The 13,244-nt window shown below is 61.9% G+C and overlaps 1 protein-coding gene and 1 pseudogene across 1 annotated transcript; both read left to right on the top strand.

The window, feature by feature from the left end:
* The first annotated feature begins 95 nt into the window (after nucleotides 1-95).
* On the top strand, nucleotides 96-1,344 carry LOC139000238 (zinc finger protein 524-like; annotated as a pseudogene).
* Nucleotides 1,345-3,270: 1,926 nt separating this feature from the next.
* Nucleotides 3,271-12,972, top strand: ZNF865 (zinc finger protein 865). Its single transcript, XM_070402195.1, has 2 exons — nucleotides 3,271-3,397; nucleotides 9,389-12,972. Exon 2 carries the CDS (start codon nucleotides 9,414-9,416, stop codon nucleotides 12,588-12,590), a length of 3,177 nt encoding a protein of 1,058 aa, XP_070258296.1. The 5' UTR covers nucleotides 3,271-3,397; nucleotides 9,389-9,413; the 3' UTR covers nucleotides 12,591-12,972.
* Nucleotides 12,973-13,244: the final 272 nt, after the last annotated feature.

The raw sequence follows: 13,244 nt of genomic DNA, 5'->3' as shown, positions 1-13,244 counted from the left end.
GATCACAGCACTGGCCTGTACCCTCAGTTGGACTCTCTCCTCCCTTGAAGATTTTTCTTTATTTTGGCTCAAATTGACCTTGAACTTCGTGATCCATGGCAGGGGTGAGGGAGGCCTGGGGCATGAGTCTGGGGCTCAGGACAGTGCCTGTTTACCAGCTGGCACAGAATTATCCTGTCCTTTGACTCCCCAGCTTGGCTACCATTGTGCATCCAGGTGAATGTCAGCCATGCCCAGGTCGCGAGACCCAGAGGGATGGGCAAGGTCTCAGGGAACCAGGGGCGCTCCAGACCTACCCTGCACTGACGGCTGCCCCCTTTCTCCTCGTAGCCCGGCTCCAGTACCCAGACCCAAGTCCTCCACTGCTCAGTGGACACCCCCAGCCCAGACCCGTTGCCTTCGCCTTTGCCCAGGGAGGAAGAGAAACCTCTGGCCTTACCTTCTTCTGTCCCCCGGGGCCGCCCGAGTGAGCGTCCCGGACGGGCCTCCTCCTCCAATCAGACGCTCAAGGCCTGTCCCCCTCGCAAGTGGGTACGCCCCCCCAAGTCAGGGCAGGAGCCCCCGCCGGCAAAGGTGGTAACAGACCCGATGGGCGGTGGCTGTGATCGCAGTGACCTCCTGCTGATCGATGATCAGGGTGTGACTTATACCGTCTCAGAAGGGGCCTTGGCTGATGGGCCCGAGGGCTTGGGCCCCAAGAAGACCCCGCACTTCTGCCCCGTGTGCCTGCGGGCCTTCCCCTACCTCTCGGACCTGGAGCGCCATAGCATCTCGCACTCCGAGCTGAAGCCACACAGGTGCAAGGATTGTGGCAAGACCTTCAAGCGGTCCAGCCACCTGTGGTGGCATGCAACATCCACACAGCCCTAAGGCCCTTCCGTTTCCAGCTCTGCCCCCGCCGCTTCCGCGTCCATCCGGGGAGCGCCCCTACCAGTGCCCCATCTGCCGGATGCGCTTCACAGAGGCCAACTCTCTCAGGCGCCATGCCAAACGCAAGCACCCCGAGACCATGGGAGCCCCCGTGTGTCCCCCAGAACCAGGGCCTGAGCTACCGTGGGGACCACGAGGGCATCCTGGCCACAGAAGGGCCTGAGGAAGAGGAGGAGGAGCCCGAGGGAAAAGAGCTGGCCTGACCCACACCCCCGGCCAGGTTTAGGGCTGGGGGCTCAGCTGGTGCTGCGCCTGGGCCCTGTAGCCCAGACACCCTCCTGTCTGGTGGGATTCTTGTTGGGGGCGGGGGTTGCAGGTGAGGACCGCAACTTCTGGTGGGCCCTGCTGCCTTCTGCTGCCTTCTCCCGGACTTACAGGCCCTTGGACGCAGGGGCCTCGGAAATAAATCACTGCCGCCTGGCTTCCCTGTGTGTTCAGTGCTGGTACAGGGCCTGGCCTTCCCCTGCTTCTCTTTTTGTTGTTAGAAAGAGGAAGGGAGAGGGAGAGAATCGGGATCGGCTGCCTCCTTCACGCCCCCTACTGGGGTCAAGCCCCAAACCCAGGCATGTGACCTGACCAGAAAGTGAACCAGCGACCTCCGGTTACATGGAGCAACTCAGCCAACTGAGCCACACTGGCTAGGGCTACTCCTCCTTTTCAAATGCCCTCTGCCCCTACACCACCCATGGGAGTGCATGGGATTTGGGAGGACTCCATGTCACGTGCCTCTAACTTGGTGATAAAGAAGTGGCTTGGCGGCAGCCTCTGTCCCCTCTCCTGGCTCTAGCAGACCCCGAAGCAGTTCCCTAAATATCCACTCTAAGGAAAACATTGAACCTTCTGTACAGATGACACTCCAGGCCCACCCTCCCCCAGTCCAGCCAGGTTCCTGGAAACTCTGCAGCCACCACTTTGCCCCATCTACTTTTCCTGACGGCGTTTGGAAGGAAAAACAGTTGATAGTAGTGGTTAGAACTGACAACTTTGCTAGGGGTTAGGTAGGTAAAGGGGTGTGGCCTGGAGGGGTGGGGACTGAGCAACTAGGCTTACTGGGCAGGTAGGTGAGAACTGTGGGCGGGGCTTAGGAGAAGGCCTCTAAGAGCTGGAGTGGTGCTTACAGTGGCTTAAGGGCTGTTGGCAGTGAGTGAGAGGGGTCTAGAGGTATGGGTAGGTTTTAGCTGAGAGGAGGGGCTTCAAGGGGACACTAGGAGAGCAAGGTGTCAGGAGGGGTGGGCATGACTGCTGTTCAGGACAAGGGGAGAGGGGGAACCTAAGAGGAGTGTCTGAGGGAATCCCCCAGAGAGGGGGAGCTTAGCAGGGTGGGCCCAATAGAACTGGATGGAGCTGCGCGGGCAGAGCTGAGTCAGGGGCGAGGCTTGCAGAAATATATGAGGGGCAATGCAGGTGTGGAAAAGCTGTGGTTTTGACTTCAGGCTGCACGGGAATTGTCTGAAGGATATTTCATTTTATTTTTTAATAGAATTATAGTTGACATACACTCATTAGTGTCAGGTCTCTAACCGTGGTGCGGTGTTTCTGTACATTATGAAATGATCACGATAAGTGGTTTCCACCTGTCACCATACAAAGCCATTACGGTATTATTGACTGTGTCCCCTATTCTGTACCTGACATCGCTGTGACTTATGTATTTTATAACTGGAATTTCCTATGCCCAGGGTTTCTGGTTTAGAACTTCTGGAGCAGGGGCCCTGAGAATTTCCTTTCTAACCATTTCCCGGGTGATGCCGCTTCTGCTGGTGTTTGGACCATAGCGTGAGAACCACTGCTTTAAGGGAATGCTTTAGGAAAGGTTGGAAGCACAGAGATCACATTGAAATTGTGAGACAGGGAGTTTATATGCTAGGGGGTGGAGGGCGGGGCTTAAGTAAGGGCGTGATTTGGCCTAAGAATCCGTGAGGGCGGAGCTTAAGAGGAAGAGGTGGACTTCTAGAGGGTAGGGTCTTGGAGGTGGGGATGGACTCGAGAAAATTAGTGGGACCAAGGCAAAGAGGACGCATTTGGAGAGGTCAGGGAGCTTATAATTAAGCTCTGAAAAAAGTGCTTCAGGTAGGGGGCGGGGCTTAAGCGTGAGATTTGTGCGGTGGGCGTGGTTTAACCCAATGACCAGAGATGTGGGCGGTGCCCTAAGTAGCGGGCGCTCACAGCGCAGGCGCACTGGCTCTGGTCGCTCGCCGGAAGTGGGCTAGGCTTTCCCGGCCAGCGCTCCCCCCAGGCCAACGCGCAAGCGCACTTCCCTCTCCCGGCCGCCACCGCCGCCGCCTCCTCTTTTAGCTGCTCCGAGACGAACGCGACTTCCGTTTCCGGGCGGACGGGCAGGCGGGCGGCGCGGGGCTGCCGGGGAGGGGGAGGAGGCGGCACTTCCGGTCAGGCCCTCGGGTCTCCCCAGAGCAGCGGCGCCTCCTCCGCCTCCTCGGCCTCCTCCCGGCGGAGACCCCCGGCGCCGGTGAGTGACGGGGCGCGTGGCCTGGAGGCCCGGGGACAGAGGGGGCGGGGGGTCCCGCCCAAGCCCGTTCTGGTCCTCAGAACGTCCCCATCAGTGCTGCTCGCGCGGGGCCCTCGCCGGGGTCCCCCATGAGAGCACCCAGATATCTGCCTCATTGACGTTCCTACGTAGGACGGCGGCCAAAGCGCCCTCTTTCGTGTCGCTGCCCCGAACTGCTTTCTCATAGGCTTCCTTCTGCGTAGCCCCCCGGCATTGCCTCCTCGAGGACAGCCCCCCAAATGCCACCAGTGTCGCCTTCCCCAGGCAGACCAGCCGCCCCTGCACCCTCCGTTAGTAGACCCGATAGGTTGCCCCCGAAGAGTGTTGCATTTGCGCTTTATAACGGAATGTCCCCCTTTATCTCTGCCCCCACACACAGCTCCCAGAACTCCCAACCACCCCTTCAACGCCCCCTTCGCTGGGGTAAAAATACTTATTCTTCTGGTCAGCAGCCAAGAATGCTTTTTTTATCTTTTGCACCGCCCTCCTCCCAGTCATTCCCCGGGAAAATACCCCTTTCAACACCCCCAGACCCTCCCGGCATTGAGCAGCTCCCTCTAGAGGTGTGAGCTCACACCCACATCCTCTCCCCCTTCAGGTAGGAACAGCCCGGGCTCGCACCCCATCCTCCAGGTCAGGTCTTCCCGCGGGGCAGCGCCCCACCGAGGGCCTCGTCCTACTCTGTCCCCTCTCAGCCAGTTCTCGCTCCGTCCTCCTCGTCCCCCTGGAGCAGGCCCCCCAGTCTCCCTGGGCGGGAGCTCTTCTCCCCAGGCCTCCATTCACTCCCTCCTCCTTGAGGGATGTGCTCTGTTCTGGGTCCCATGCAGCTGCGAAGGAGGGGGAGGCACGGTCTTTCTGTCGGCTCTACTGTCCAGTTGAGACAGATCAAAAACAAGAAAACGAGCATGATCAGTGGTGCTTTCTGAGGGCCTGGTAGCTACTTCCGAGCTGCAACCTGACTGAGCAGAACTCACTTTGCCGTGCAGATTTGGGGGGTTGTTGCAGGCAGAGGGCAGAGCAGCGCAAAGGTCCTGAGCGGGGCGTGATGGTGGTGATGGGGGAGTGGCCCGAGAGGCCCCTGAGGTGGGAGCCAGGGGAGAGGATCTGTGATCTTACAGGGCCATGGCGGTGAGGGCATTGTGATCCGTTATTTGGCCTTTGTCCGCTCTACCAATCCCAGAATGCATTTCATTTGTCTGTTCAGCAGCTGTTTAATGAGCACCTACTGCACACTGGGAATGCGACAGAGAACAAACTAGACAGGACCCCTGTCCTCATGGGGTGCATGTGGTGGTTCATGGGGTAGAGAGTTACAAAACACGTCTGTGTGAAGGAAATGCAGCAGGATGAGGGCACGTGTTACAGGGACTGCGGGGTTAGAGGATGGTAAGAGGCCTCTTTCAAAAATTTCCCGGCCTCATCTTGTCCTTCACCAAAAAGGTACCCCTCCTCCAGGGCCACTGTGGCCCACCCTGGGCAATGCTCTGAGCTCCTCCCCCCAAGAACGAGATGGTTAACAGGCTGAGCTCTGGGTGCCACTGGTGTTCCTGTGGCTGAGCAAGCCACTCCCTCTTCTTCCAGCCTCGTTCTCACTCACTTAACAAGTATTTTTGGAGACAGGCACTGTGCTGGGTCCTGGGGGTAGAGCAGTGATTAGAACACAGGAGAGATCCTGTGTGCATGGAGCCCCCCTTCTGGAGGGGAGGCCACCCCAAGACAGACCAGCAGAGTGCACGGTTATCAGTGTGTGGCAGGGAGAGGGGGGCAGCGGGAGAGCGGGGCCGCTGGCCGGGTGACAGGTTCCAGGGGTCATGGAGAGCCTCACTGAGAGGTGACATTTGAGCGAAGACGTGCAGGTGGTGAGGGGGTGAGTCAGAGCATTCCGGGCAGGCGTCGCAGCCAGTGCAAAGGCCCGAGCGGGGATGCCGCTGGCACACTGGGCAGCCAGAGGCTGTGGGCTGTGCAGGTCATCACAGGGCCTTTGAGTGGCGTGGGGGTCACTGCAGGGGTTCAGCAGAGGAGGGACGCGGTTTGGCCTTGATCCTCCTGCCTACAAATGACCTTGTGAGTCTGTCATGAAGTTCAGTTGAGACAAGCCACACAAGACACCCCCAGCGCTTGTTGGCCTTCGGTAACTGCTGGGGGCTGGTCAGGGCAGTGGATGAGACTCAGTGTGTTTGCAGTGTAAGGTGGAGTGGGACCTCATTTGGGAGGAATATTGAAAGGCAGCATGTTGTGGATGAGAGCCCGCACTGGAGCCCCGCTGCCTTCCTGGGACCCCTGGCCCTGGGGCCTGTGAGTGGTGTGACTTCAGGAGATCTGTTGACAGCTCTAGCCCTCAGCCTCTCCCTCTGTGAACAGAGTTCCTAGTTGTAACCATTGCTAGGATTATCAGGAAGACTCGCTGAGTGGATGCTGTAAAGGACTGAGGCGTGTACTTGGTGCGTAGAGAACACTCATTCAGTATCACATGCTATTCAGTGATGGCGAACCTATGACACGCGTGTCAGAGGTGACACACGAACTCATTTTTTTGGTTGATTTTTCTTGGTTAAATGGCATTTAAATATATAAAATAAATATCAAAAATATAAGTCTTTGTTTTACTATGGTTGCACATATCAAAAAATTTCTCTATGTGACACGGCACCAGAGTTAAGTTAGGGTTTTTCAAAATGCTGACACGCCGAGCTCAAAAGGTTCGCCATCACTGGCCTAGATGTTACCATTATCGTTACTGTGTTAAACTGGTACGTTATCATGAGGCAGCTTGTTGCAGGGGAGTGGCCCATAGGTCTTGGCCTCAAAGAGACTGGGAATCCCAACCTGCTTTCCCCTAAACTGGCTATCTGACCATGGGAACACACTCCCCGTTTCTCAGTTTCCCCACTTACAAAATGGGACCAGTAACGGCACAGGACTGTTGTGATATATCCAGGTGATGGTTCCTATTGATCCGGTCAAACAATGAACATGAGCTGTGTGACTGTGACTGGTTGCCATGGAACTACTGCCTCTTGAGACTCTTCCCTCATCATCCCTCTGCAGGAAAGCCTCCCCCGATACGTCTCCCCTTAGAAAGTCACCAACGTGCCCGAGCCGGTTTGGCTCAGTGGATAGAGTGTCAGCCCGGAGACCCAAGGGTCCCGGTTCAGTTCTGGGCAAGGGCACGTACTTCGGTTGTAGGCTCGATCCCCGGCCCTGGTCGGGAGAGTGCAGGAGGCAGCCAATCGATGTGTCTCTCTCACATCAATGTTTCTCTCTGTGTGCCTCTCCCCCTGCCTTCCACTCTCTCTAAAAATTGATGGAAAAATATCCTTGGGTGAGGATTAACAAAATAAATAAGGCTCCATGGAAAAGAAGGAAGGAAGGAAGGAAGGAAGGTAGGAAGGAAGGAAGGAAGGAAACTTTTGGGTGCCCTGAAAATGGAAATGTCTCTTATTTCCCAGTGGAATAATCATGAGCCTCATCAGTTCTGTCCCCCAGGAACACCCCTGCTCCTCTCTGACCCGCAGCCCTTCAACATCTACCCACTTGCCCTCAGAACATCACCATCCCTTGATTCCTTCTCCAGGGGACCCACCTCAGTGTCAGCTCAGATGCTGCTAAATGTTCCCCTCCCTTTATGAGGGAATTCTGGTCACCTTAGTCTCACCCTTTCACTCATTCAACAAATATTTATCAATAGAGGCATTTACAGCTATAAATTTACCTCTGAGCACTGCTTTAGCTGCATCCCCTGAGTATGTTGTGTTTCCATGCATCTACCTTCTCTAGTGATTTCTTCATGGGCCCACTGGTGACTTAGGAGGGTGCTGTTTCATTCCCACAAATCAGCAGATATTTATGGAGCACCCACACTGCCAGGCACTGTGCCAGGTGCCGGGGCACAGTGGCAAACAAGGCAGGCCAGTCCTTGCTGTTATGTGTGAAGGCCAGACAGGAAGCACAAGGCAAATGAAATAGACACAGTAAAGCAGTGGCAATGACCATGATGATAAAATGCAGCGGGACAAGGGGCTAGAAAGCAAGTGCTGAGGTGGAGGTGACATCCGAGCAGAGACCTGATGGAGGCAGGAGAGAGCCTTGAGATATGGGGCAGAGGGCACAGGCTCACCACATCGCCGTTCTGTCTGCTCAGGATGGCGACCACCTCCCTCCCACGTAATCCAGAGAACACCCCCAAATAAGGGCTCTCCCCCCGCTCCCCTGTTCCACCCCTAACTCCCTCCAACTCAGGGACCAATCCTACTGGAGGAGGGAGTGGGTCAAGTCACAGACTCACTCTGTGACTTGGGCAAGCCATTTGACCTCTCTCTGCCTTGTTTTCTCATTTGTCCGGTGGAGACAACATGGTCCCTGTGCCATAGTCCTGCAGAGTGTGGGGGTTCAGTGAGTTCCCCTGCACCCCTGCTCAGAAGGGCGGGGCCTACAGGAAGTGCCAGTCAGCGTAGCTGTTAGTAAGGCACTCTGATGGAGGTGAGCCCTGCAGGGCTTCTTCCCCAAGACCCCTCCCCTCCTGCCCCTCCTCTCTGCACCCCTCCACCCCCTGCTTCCTCCGCACCCACCTGCCACTCCAGCCCTGTCCCCCCACTGAGGTTCCACCCCAGGCTGCTGCTCCCACGCCAGCCACACCTTTGCTCCTTCCGGAGATGAGGCGAACCAGAGGGTGTGAAGGACATGGGATGTTGGGTCTCCTCCAAGGACACCCAGAGCTGGCGGCTAAAAATACCACGGGGGGGGGGGGGGGGGGAACGGTACTCACCTTTCACCTGAGGGGGGAGAGCCAGTGGATGGATGGATGGTCAAGCCCTGCCCTTGGTGGGCCCACTGACTCCTACCCCGGGCTAAGGCTCAGAGCCAGGCCCCAGCGCAGGTCAGGTTGGTGGCCAAGAATCTGGCCAGAGCCTGGGAGCTTTGTCCTGCTGGCTCGCCCTGACTTGGTGGAGGTGGGGCGGAGGCTCAGGGATCAATTGTAGAAGCTGAGGGGGGGGGGGGGGGGGGACGGGGGGGGGGGCAGACATGGACAGCCGCAGTCTGGATTGAAGTCATGTAAAGGAGGTACCCAGAGAATGGCCTCCACCTGGAGGGGGCAGGAAGGGGTTCTCTGAGCGGCTGCCGCAGGCTCCGCCCGGGTCAGTGACGTCACTGAAGGTACAAACAGCTCTGGGGACCCAGTGTGCCCTGCCAGTCAGTGCTGTGTCACCCCCCTAGTGCCCCCCACACTCTACGGCCACCGCCCCTTCAGAAGTGGGGAGCGTGTGGGGAGGAGATGGGACCTGAACCCCTCTCCTGCTGTGTTTCCCACGGTGCCAGGCTGCCCTCCCTCTCTGCCGGCCCCCTGCTGTCCCCTGCTTGCCCGGCACTGTCTTCATCCCGGTTCTCTGGGTTTGTGCTGACTCTGTCCCACCAGTAGTGACAGCGGTGACACTGTACTGCCTCCCAGTGACCGGGACCAGCGCTGAGGGGCGGTGGCTATGGTAGTTCTTGCATCCTCCCAGCAGCCCCGGGAAGTGGGGCTGCGCTTTGTCACCTTCACTCGCGGATGAGGAAATCCAGGCACAGAGAGGTCACACAGAATTGCCCTGGTCACACAGCTTAGGTTCAAGTCTGGCTCCGGAGGCCACCCCCTCAACCACTCTGATAGTAACGATTATTATGATTGGACAGAACCTGGGGGGACTGAGGACGGAGGACTGGCCAGGCGGGCGCTGCGGGCTGGGACAGAGCAGAGGCCTGAGTGTTTGCAAAGGGGATTGAGACCAGAGGTGCTGGGAGAATTCGGGTCTGGGCAGGAGAGAACACAGGGGCCTGCCGGCAGTACTGGGGATCCAGGGTGAGGCGGGCAGAGAGAGGTGTGTGAGACCGTGGAGAAGATGGGGTGGGTGTGAGCCTCCAGGGTGGAGAGCCCGCGCCTGCCTGCTTGCTCAGCTGCACCCTTTTCTCCGCAAGGTCTCGCATCCCCGACCCGGCTGAGATGGAGGCCAACGCGGCCGGCAGCGGCGCGGGGGGCGGAGGCATCGGGGGCGAGGACGGAGTGCACTTCCAGAGCTACCCCTTTGACTTCCTGGAGTTCCTCAACCACCAGCGCTTCGAGCCCATGGAGCTGTACGGGGAGCACGCCAAGGCGGTGGCCGCCCTGCCCTGCACCCCGGGGCCCCCGCCGCAGCCCCCGCCACAGCCCCCGCCGCCCCAGTACGACTACCCGCCCCAGGCCGCCTTCAAGCCCAAGGCCGAGACGCCTTCCTCCTCCTCCTCCTCGTCCTCCTCCTCGTCGTCCTCCTCCTCGACCTCCTCCCAAGCCAAGAAGCCTGACCCGCCCCTGCCGCCCGCCTTCGGGGCGCCCCCGCCCCCCCTCTTTGACGCTGCCTTCCCCGCCCCGCAGTGGGGCATCGTGGACCTCTCGGGACACCAGCACCTGTTCGGGAACCTGAAACGGGGAGGACCCGCATCGGGGCCGGGGGTGACGCCTGGGCTGGCCACGGCCACCGGGACCCCCGGGCCGCTCCCCGCCCCGGCACAGACCCCGCCGGGACCCGTCGCGGGGGCGCCCTGCGACCCCACCAAGGACGACAAGGGCTACTTCCGGAGGCTGAAGTACCTGATGGAGCGGCGCTTCCCGTGCGGCGTGTGCCAGAAGTCCTTCAAGCAGTCCTCGCACCTGGTGCAGCACATGCTGGTCCACTCGGGCGAGCGGCCCTACGAGTGCGGCGTCTGCGGCCGCACCTACAACCACGTCTCCAGCCTCATCCGCCACCGCCGCTGCCACAAGGACGCCCCGCCCGCCACCGGGGTCCCGCCGCAGCCCGGTGTGGCCCTTCCGCCATTGGGTCTGCCCGCTCCCCCTGCCGCCGCCGGGGTCCCCCCCTCGATCCCGGCTGGCCCTCCGCCCACACCCACCACCCCCGCTGCTGCCGCAGCCACCACCGCCTCCGTGGACGGAAACGCAGTCCCGGGCGCCCCGGCAAGCGTGGGGGCGCCCCCTCCCGCGCAGGCTGCAGGTGGCGGCGAGGGCCCCTTCGCCTGCCCGCTCTGCTGGAAAGTGTTCAAGAAGCCCAGCCACCTGCACCAGCACCAGATCATCCACACGGGGGAGAAGCCCTTCTCGTGCTCCGTGTGCAGCAAGAGCTTCAACCGCCGGGAGAGCCTCAAGCGCCACGTGAAGACGCACTCGGCCGACCTGCTGCGCCTGCCCTGCGGGGTCTGCGGCAAGGCCTTCCGCGACGCCGCCTACCTGCTCAAGCACCAGGCGGCGCACGCGGGCGCGGCGGGGCCCCGGCCCGTGTACCCCTGTGACCTGTGCGGCAAGTCCTACTCGGCGCCGCAGAGCCTGCTCCGCCACAAGGCCGCGCACGCGCCGCCCGTCGCCCCCGGCGGGGTGGCCGATGCGCCCAAGGATGCGGCGGCCGCCGTCTCGCAGCCCGCGCCCGCCTTTCCCCCGGGCCCCTACCTGCTGCCCCCCGACGCCCCCGCCACCGACACCGAGAAGGCGGCGGCGGCCGCAGCGGCCGTGGTGTACGGGGCCGTGCCCGTGCCGCTCCTGGGCGCGCACCCTCTGCTGCTGGGCGCAGGGACCAGCGGGGCGGGTGGCACGGCCGCCGGCGGCCCCGGAAAGACCTTCTGCTGCGGCATCTGCGGGCGCGGCTTCGGGCGCCGCGAGACCCTGAAGCGCCACGAGCGCATCCACACGGGCGAGAAGCCGCACCAGTGCCCGGTGTGCGGGAAGCGCTTCCGCGAGTCCTTCCACCTGAGCAAGCACCACGTGGTGCACACCCGCGAGCGCCCCTACAAGTGCGAGCTCTGCGGCAAGGTGTTCGGCTACCCGCAGAGCCTGACGCGCCACCGCCAAGTGCACCGGCTGCAGCTGCCCTGCGCCCTGGCCGGGGCCGCCGGCCTCCCCACCACCCAGGGCGCCCCGGGGGCCTGTGGCCCGGGCTCTGGGGCCGCGGCCGCGGGGGCCGCCGAGGGCCTGAGCTACGCCTGCTCGGACTGCGGCGAGCACTTCCCCGATCTCTTCCACGTCATGAGCCACAAAGAAGCCCACATGACGGAGAAGCCCTACGGCTGTGACGCCTGCGGGAAGACCTTCGGCTTCATCGAGAATCTCATGTGGCACAAGCTGGTCCACCAGGCCGCCCCCGAGCGCCTGCTCCCGCAGGCAGCCAGCGGCCAGCAGCCCGCGGACGGCCCTGGCGGCGCCGCCGAGGCAGCCAGCATGCTGGACAACGGGCTGGCCGGGGAGGTGGGGGCGGCCGTGGCGGCGCTGGCTGGGGTGTCCGGGGGCGATGACGCTGGCAGCACAGCGGGGGCCGGGGGCGCCGGGGGTGCCAGCTCCGGCCCCGAGCGCTTCAGCTGTGCCACCTGCGGCCAGAGCTTCAAGCACTTCCTGGGCCTGGTCACTCACAAGTACGTGCACCTGGTGCGACGGACCCTGGGCTGCGGGCTCTGCGGCCAGAGCTTCGCCGGCGCCTACGACCTGCTCCTGCACCGGCGCAGCCACCGGCAGAAGCGCGGCTTCCGCTGCCCGGTGTGCGGCAAGCGCTTCTGGGAGGCGGCCCTGCTGATGCGCCACCAGCGCTGCCACACGGAGCAGCGGCCCTACCGGTGTGGCGTGTGCGGCCGAGGCTTCCTGCGCTCCTGGTACCTGCGGCAGCACCGCGTGGTGCACACCGGCGAGCGGGCCTTCAAGTGCGGCGTGTGCGCCAAGCGCTTCGCGCAGTCGTCCAGCCTGGCGGAGCACCGGCGGCTGCACGCGGTGGCGCGCCCGCAGCGCTGCGGGGCCTGCGGCAAGACCTTCCGCTACCGCTCCAACCTGCTGGAGCACCAGCGGCTGCACCTGGGCGAGCGCGCCTACCGCTGCGAGCACTGCGGCAAGGGCTTCTTCTACCTGAGCTCCGTGCTGCGCCACCAGCGGGCGCACGAGCCCCCGCGGCCCGAGCTGCGCTGCCCCGCCTGCCTCAAGGCCTTCAAGGATCCCGGCTACTTCCGCAAGCACCTGGCGGCCCACCAGGGCGGCAGGCCCTTCCGCTGCTCCTCCTGCGGCGAGGGCTTCTCCAACACCTACGGCCTCAAAAAACACCGCCTGGCGCACAAGGCCGAGGGCCTGGCGGGGCCTGGGGCAGGGGCCGGCACCTTGGCCGGGAAGGAGGCCTGACCTGGGTGGCTTCCCAGGCGCCACTGCACTCAGATGGCCCCTTCCAGACGCGCCCCTCCCCGGCCGCCGGTCAGACTGCCCCCTCCGCGCTGTTTCTCCCTCCATTCTTCAGAACTTCAGGCAGCCTGGCCTCCTTCCAGGCCGTGCTGTACAAACCCCAGGCTGAGTCACGCCCACCCTGGACCCCTCTGGCCCTCCTCCCATCCCATCTGACACTGAACTTGATCCTCCATCTGACTCGTTTTGTAACCCCCATCAGCCCGCCCAGCAGCGCTCTGTCCCCCACACCCTCCGGGGGAGACGGGCAGGAGCTGCCCTTCCTCTTCCCTTGGTTTCCGGCTGGACAGTGGGATGTGAGTGGAGTGGGGAGGGCGCAGGGGGCCTGGGGGCCCTTTCGGATTGTGGGGTGGGGGGCGGGGTGGCAGACGCGGCTTGTACAGAGCAGAGACAATAAACGTATCACCAGGGCGGTGGAGTCCTTCCTTGCCTCCGGGCCGGGGTAAGTGCTGGCAGAGGGAAGGGTGAGGACACTCGCTTCCCGGGATTGTGATTCTCACACATCCTTCACCTTGCCCCGCACCCTCTGCCTCTCCTCACCCCCTGGTATTGCTGAGTGATCACCACGTCCAGGACAGGTAAGTCTGCTCTCGGAAA

This window comes from Myotis yumanensis, unplaced genomic scaffold (assembly GCF_028538775.1).
Source record: "Myotis yumanensis isolate MYYU_CA2020_CCGP unplaced genomic scaffold, mMyoYum1.0.hap1 SCAF_23, whole genome shotgun sequence".
In the NCBI taxonomy this organism is placed as follows: Eukaryota; Metazoa; Chordata; class Mammalia; order Chiroptera; family Vespertilionidae; genus Myotis; species Myotis yumanensis.
This window is presented reverse-complemented; position numbering and strand designations above follow the sequence as displayed.

Bases quoted from the DNA above. Each gene is read 5' to 3' on its own strand.
- ZNF865 (XM_070402195.1), top strand. From the start codon at position 9,414: ATGGAGGCCAACGCGGCCGGCAGCGGCGCGGGGGGCGGAGGCATCGGG.